The sequence below is a fragment of the Gavialis gangeticus genome, unplaced genomic scaffold (assembly GCF_001723915.1).
Source record: "Gavialis gangeticus isolate Ggan-Ray unplaced genomic scaffold, GavGan_comp1, whole genome shotgun sequence".
In the NCBI taxonomy this organism is placed as follows: domain Eukaryota; kingdom Metazoa; phylum Chordata; order Crocodylia; family Gavialidae; genus Gavialis; species Gavialis gangeticus.
The window spans coordinates 16,112,195-16,119,318 of NW_017729030.1; the positions used below are offsets into that span (position 1 = coordinate 16,112,195).

The 7,124-nt window shown below is 41.9% G+C and overlaps 1 protein-coding gene across 1 annotated transcript in view; it reads left to right on the forward strand.

Moving 5' to 3' along the window:
• Positions 1 to 7,124, forward strand: part of AP1AR (adaptor related protein complex 1 associated regulatory protein) — a gene marked incomplete at its 5' end in the record, with an annotated part of 40,774 nt that overhangs the window by 7,589 nt on the left and 26,061 nt on the right. Inside the window, one exon of the mRNA XM_019521822.1 lies at positions 5,780 to 5,831. Within this exon, the coding sequence (XP_019377367.1) occupies positions 5,780 to 5,831 (52 nt within the window). The remainder of the gene's footprint in view (positions 1 to 5,779; positions 5,832 to 7,124) is intronic.

A 7,124-nucleotide genomic window follows, 5' to 3' on the forward strand; every position in this document is an offset into this window, starting at 1 on the left:
GATTAAAAAAAAAAAAAAAAAAAGGTTTATTTATATCAGTAGTTTAAAATGCCTTGTTTTATTACTAAATATCTGTTATTGGATCGGCATCAGCCAATACGTTTGGTTAACCATCACCTATCAGTGTTGCCCAAGAAAATCTTTATCTGTACCTTTTAACATTCACATATGTGATGTTTATATTTTATAGCAGTTTGAAATGGGGTGCCACTAAATCCAGAAAAGTTTTGGAGGAGTGCCTTGAGTCTAAAAACGGTAGAGAACCGCTGATACAGAGAACTGAGAGAATCCAGAGGTCAGCAAAAAAGATGTTGAAGGGACTGGGATGCAAGTCCTATGAGGAAAGGTTAAGAGAACTAGTCGTTTCCTTTTGAGAAGAAAATTAGATTAAAGAAGGGAAAACATAACAGCTGTTTTCAAATATTTAATAGGTTACCATAAAAGAGGAAAGCAACTGTTCTCTGGTCATGAGGTAGGGCATGAAGCAATAGGCTTAAACTGCAACAAAGCAAATTTAGTTAAATCTTGGGGGGGTTGGGACCAAAAACCACTTCCTTACTGTCAGAATAGGAGGGCAATGGAACGAGCTGCCTAGGAAGCTGTGGAATTTCCTTCATTGGAAGTTTTCAAGAAACTGGATAAGCATTTGTCCAGAGTGGTTTAGGAACAGCATGCCATTCTAGATCAGGGCTGTTCAGGTGGTTAAATCATAGTGGCAACAGCATTAACTCTTTTGGCAATGACACTATGGCTACTGGAGGCTGTGTAAGAAACCCCATTGAGCTGGCCCAGAGATCTGACCCATGAGGCTTCATGCTTTGGCAGCCAGAGCCACTTTGTTAGTGCTGGTGGTGAAGGCGTTAAAACCATTGTTGCCATGATTGAACCATTTGTGGCCTGCCAACTCAATTGAGTTGGACATCCCTGGTCTAGATGATCCGTGGGATTTCTTCCAAACCTATGATTCTGGGACACACTGTGTGTAAGAATTGTTTTATCCCTTATAGTGTACAGCAGAAGTGTCAAACGGGGGGGCCTGTTAGCCTCATCCAGCCCCCAAAGCTGCTTTATCCAGCCTGTTGGCTACTGGCACCCACCAGAAACTGGGGGCATGGCCTGCTGCAGAATCAGGCTTTCTTGGGCCCTAGTGAACATGGCGATTGGCAAATGAGGGCTAATACAGTGCCCCCCACCCCTTCCAGCCACTTCTCTGCTGCTGCTACTGTGATACTACCTCCCCAGCTACCAGCCCTTACTTCATGTCCTATGCTGGGACCACAGCTGGAGCTGCCACTGCAGCACTAGGAACACAGTGCATAGCAGCTCTGGCACTGGTCATGTGGTAACAGCTGGAGCTGAAAGTAGATCAGTTTGTCACTACCCTCTATAATAAGCATTTTCTCTTTACTTCTAGAACAGTGACGCTCAACCATTTTAGACATGATACATTAAAGTATTGGCTTTCAGCTTTCATTCGTTTTTTAAAGTAGTAATATTTATTAAAAATAATAGAGCAATTCTGTTGCAAAAAAACTCAGACTGCAACAGGTCAGAATGTGTTTGGCACTATGGACTCCTATTTAAAATCTTTGGGTTGATCTTGTAGATCATACATAGGTGTTTGTACACCCAACAGTGCTAATATTGCTAAGTACTCTTAAAAGAATTGCATGAGGCATTGGTAAAGAATCAGTGTTCTAGAGGGGTGACTTCATACAGCTGTGGAGGAATAAATATAATTGGAGCATCTGGTTCCTTTTGCTACTGAATACCATCCCCTCCCCGCCAAGACCCAAAACTGAAACATGACAGAAGAGTCTGTGTTTAAAAATCATTTAAAATATTTTTGGAGCGTTTCTTGGGTTAGGAGTTTTGGGGGGGGGGATGTTTGTTTTTAATGCCATGTTCTGGCACAGGTAGTTTTAATAATAAGTTTTATTTGAAATTCCCCTGCATGTATAATTCAAAGAAGATTTTACAGAGTGTGTTTCTACTTTTCTAGATGGTCAGGTTAACAAAGTGTATGTGTGAACGTTGTGATTCTTGTAATGTTTACACTCCAAAAGTTTAGTTGGCTGACTGCCTATGTTGAAAAGTTTAATTTCTGTAGTGTTCTTGTTTGAGCTGAAAGGAGTTGATACTTAGTCTTTGTAGTCTCTAATATGCAGCAGCAGTGTAACTTTCCCTTAGGAGTTTCTTCTGGAAACAGCAAAATATATCCATATCCTTTAAACAAAGGAAGCTGACAAATAAATAAATATATTGCTGATCATAATACATGTTCCCTCTCAACTAGTTAAGTGCCAAGGTAGGGAGAAGGGACCACTTTTCCTTTTTTGTACTTTTGCCTTCAGTAACTGTAGTAGGATTTTTATAGTTCTCAGTATCCCAAATTATTTGTCTTTTTTTAAATGAAGCCTGTACAGCAACAGCAGACCCAGGAACTAGATTGCCTTTTGTGTGGTTTTTTGACCTATCCTTTGGTTCTAAATTGAACTGTGGTGCTCAACCTGTGGCCTATGGGCTGAATCCAGCCTGTGGGGCTTACGTCACCCAGCTCACAGTGTTCCCCACTGGACCGTAAATTTGGCAGTTGAGGAGCAGTGGCAGCATGAATTACTGCAACTTCCAGTAGATGTCACTGAAAGCCATGGCAATTAATGTTGCCATTGTTCCCCTACTGCCAAATTTTTGGACCCATAGGAAGCCCTGCAGGCTAGACTGCTGGCACATGGGTTGTTCCACAGCAAGATCTGTCCTGTGGACCAACCTATACAAGGCTGGAAGATTGAGGGTTACTGCATAAGAGGTTGGATTCTGGAAGAGACCATTATTAAAAGCTGCTTTGGAAATAAAAACAGGGTGGAGAGTTTTTTCTTTTTTAATCACTTGATATTAAAAAAATGATTTCAGCCTTGATAAGACTTTGTTAAATTAATTTGATTACTTGCAGTATTGCAACTTCTAGTTAAAATGTAGCAAATTGAACCTTAAAGATCCTTTGTACGTTCCTTGTTTGTATAGAAATAGGACTGATTTATTTTAAAAAGCATACACATACAAGAAGGTAGGTCAGAATCACATGACTTGCTAGTTGCCCATGGATCACAATTTGGAAACCATTTTACTTTTTTTTATTTAAGCTGAGGCTGGTTGAAGCGGAGCAACCACAGGAATCCATGATCTCCCTCAGCTCCCAGCAAATAGCCATAATGTACCTACAGATTGCCATTACTGCCCAATTATCTCATTTGAACTTTTCAAGAGTTGCTACTGGCACAAAACAAAATACTGTAAATTTAAGGCTTGATTCTATGTAGCTATTTGCATAAGGCCTATTAAATTCAGTGGGTCACTTTTGTGTTTAATAGCATAAGCTGCATAAGTGTTTATGCGAGTGTCTTTATTAAAAATGTAGTTGCATAAAACCTTCTACTAAACATTTTCTTTGTTTTCAGTCCATTCAATGTATTTTGAAATATTTTAATATACATAGACCACAATGTTCAAAACTAGGAAAAAAATTAGGCACCCAAGTGTGCTATTTTCAAAGGCACTAAAATGGCTTCGAACTGACCCCAGTGCTCTTTCCTGCCCAGGTCAGGGGGTTGGACTCTGACCCTAACATCTATGAATCTGTGAAAACTCTGGTGGTAGATTATAACTTGGTCAAATAGTTTGGCTTCCTGGCTGCTGGAATTTCAGTAAATTAGAAAGTTGTGTATGAAACATTGTCTAGCTGCTTATAGAAGCCTCATTTGGTAAATGGCTAGTTGCCCAGTATTGCACAGTGGATGGTTAAACCTTGTAACCCAGTTCAGTACTATGTAGCAATGCCTGCTTTTCAGCCACAGACTTATCTGGAAAGGGGAAAACACTGAAATTGGCTGGTAGTTGGTGCCAGGGCTGCTGGTAGTTCTTGATTTCAAAACTACTAGGAGCAGCCAGAAAATGACTAGTAGTCATGGAGATCCAGTTGATTTTTAAAGTCTACTAGCCTTCTTAATGACAAGGTAATTGCACTATAAAGAGGTATGAGCCTCTGATTACCCATTATGTCTGTACCAACTTGGTGGCTGGCTTAATGCAGCTTAAGTGGTGCCTTTCATATAGAGATCAATGGGAAATGGCTTATGCTGTTCACACAATTATAAATGGCTACTGAATTAGCCATTAGTTGCTGCTGAGGCTTGGCAAAAGACCATGCCTTGAGAGTGGCAATATATGACCGTGTTGAATTCTAAGCATCACTATGGTTTATGCTTTCTTTCCATCCCAGTTCAAGGACTTGAATCATTTACTTGGACTGTGTCTTATTTGTGACCAGCTGAATTTTTAATGCTATAGCTCTGTCCTCTTATTATTCCTAGAAACCCCGTCCATAGCCTACTTCATCTCATTGTTTGAAAGAATTTTGGCTCCAGCTTGGTTTTTTTCCCTTTAATTTTATTCTGACCCCTCCCCCCCTTATCTTTTTAACCACATATTTGTGTGTGCATGCTTTCTTTGTGCTGCAAAACATGTTGAAAAGCTAAAAAAAGTTGCCCTGACAATGAATTGTAGCAGTTATTTTAAATTGCATTAGAATTTATTTCAGGGCAGGCAACAGAAGTATTAGGTCAGTGGTTTCAACCTGTGGCCCATGGACCCCTGGGGATCTGCAGACTAAGGGGTGCCTGAAAGATGACTATGATCAATCAGAAATATGTGAATACTCATAATTCAAAGTTATAATTCAAATACTTATTGAAGTACCTTATAATTGTACCTCTGTTTGAAATTTTTAGGCATCCACAAATGAAAAAAGGTTGAAAACCATTGTGTTATAAATTCTAACAGGAATTACCTAAATACAGCCTACCAAAAATGTTCGTTCTCTGCCAGCCATCCTAGATCCTACCTTCTGTTTTGGGGGTGAAAAAAAGTTTGGTTGAAAGCCTTAGGGAAACTGCATAGTATGATAAGTTTAATTCCTTAATTTTAGAAAGAAAAACCTTCTTTCAGTACATTACGGCTATTTCCTGGGAGCTGAGGGAGATCTTGGATTCCTGTGGTTGCTATGCTTCAACCAGCCTCTGCTTAAATAAAAAAAAGAAAGTAAAATGGTTTCCAAATTGTGATCCATGGGCAACTAGCAAGTCATATGATTCTGACCTACCTTCTTGTATGTGTATGCTTTTTTTAATAAATCAGTCCTATTTCTATACAAACAAGGAACCTACAAGATTGACCCTCCAGCTATGTCAGACTGTCAGAGACATGTTTCCTCAGGCTGGTATTTGTTACATGGGACACTACTCTAGCAGATGCAATGAATTACTGTCATATGAGCTGTCAGCTTTTCAGAGGCTGGCTAAAATGATCTGCTTTGAGAAGGAGTTATGTCAGATTTACTGAAGCTGCTTAAAAATGCTAAATGACAGCAGATGCAGAGATCAACATCCTGATAAATCCTTTCCCAGCAAAGGTGGAATTACTTCCATTGCTCCCTTCCTTTTTTTCTTCAAGTACCTTTTTCATATTCTAGTTTACTTCTGCTTTATTATAATGCATATGTTAATAAATAATTTTAAAAATAATTTAAGAAGTTTTAAGTCAATTTATCTAACTTATTTAAATTAGACTTTAATGTATTTTGCATTTCAAAGTATCCAAAATAAATCATTAAACTGTTAGTTATCAGACCTGGTTTCACTCTTCCATAAATACAATTTTAGCGTAATTTGAGAGAAGCTAAACTACAGAACTGTTTTTATGCAATGTAACTTGTTTTCTTTTCCAGATCAAAGTATTTTAGAACATGTTCAACTGGAGAACATTTCACTATAGAGGTAAGTACTTTTTTATTTTTGTTTTAAACCTTGAAAACTTTTGTGAAGTGTGCAATCTACCTAGGCCTTTAATGTTTTTCAAGGCTTGTACAAAATGGAAGCTCTTAATGCTTTAGCCAACTGAAGTAACAGTGCTGTGAAAAAAAAATAGTGGCTTCAGTGGTGCTTTCTGTGGTGGAGCAGGTAAAGGTAAATAAGCCTTGTTGGACCAGTCAGAAATTAATTTGTAGTGCATGTAGGAATGAAAGTATGACATCTGCAGCACAGATGGGCTGCAGGAGCCAGCACTGTGGGCCAGTGCTGACAAGGACCCTCCAGGAGAGTACCCTTTGGGGCACCAGCAGCAGGACCAGGCGCTCTCCCTACCCTCAGCTGGCAGTGCAAGCAGCCCAGTCCTGTGCCTTCCTGCTAACTCAGGCCATGCAGCCCAAGCAGAGAGGCCAGGCCAGGGATGGCCCCTGTGATGAGCAACTCCAGCTCCTATCCAGAGGGGGCCACTGCCCGGGCAGCTAGGTGCTATTCTGCTGTGCCCCAGGAAACTGCAGGCAGCTGGACCACCTCACCGCCACCAGGGATGGAGTCAGACCGCCTGCCATGCCCTTCTGGTAAGCCCCAACAGGGAGGAGAGCGGGGGGGAAACAACGCACTGCAGCCACCCGTGTCCGTACCAGGTGACCTAACCTGCCCCCTGGCTGCACACCTGGAGTCAGGACCTGCAGCAGGAGTGGCCCTCCCACCATTCCTTCCCTGCCCTGCCTGGCCAAGCTCCCCCTTGCTCCCCGGACTTTCCTGCTCCAACATGCGGGGAGGCAGGAGGCAGTTCAGAACTTTATTGAGCAGGTTGTGACCTCCTAGTTAGGCAACCAACTGTGGGCCTGTGACTTGCAGAGAAACTCGTCAATGGCAGCGGAGAGCTATTTCTCAGCTGCGGGTGTCAGGGACTCTTAACACAGGCAGAGATACCCCTCCACCCGGTGACACACCTTGTAGGATAGCACAGGCTTGCCTGAGGTGCCATCAAAGCTCAGAGCCCTGTGCCACGTTCTCAGCTGTGCCTGGGACACCATGGCAATCAGCAGTAGCTGGGTGTAGCGAGTTGGGCACCCCTCACTGTATTCAAACAGCTCATCATTGCATGCCTGGGAGGATTCTCAGTAGGGGCAAACTTAGGGTGCAGGCCATGTGCGGCAGGAACCCTGGTCCTAGACAACTCTCTGGAGAGGGCCACCAGGGAGAGCAGGGCACATCACCAGTTGTGCATCCTGGCCGGGCAGGAACCCCTCATTCCCCTCA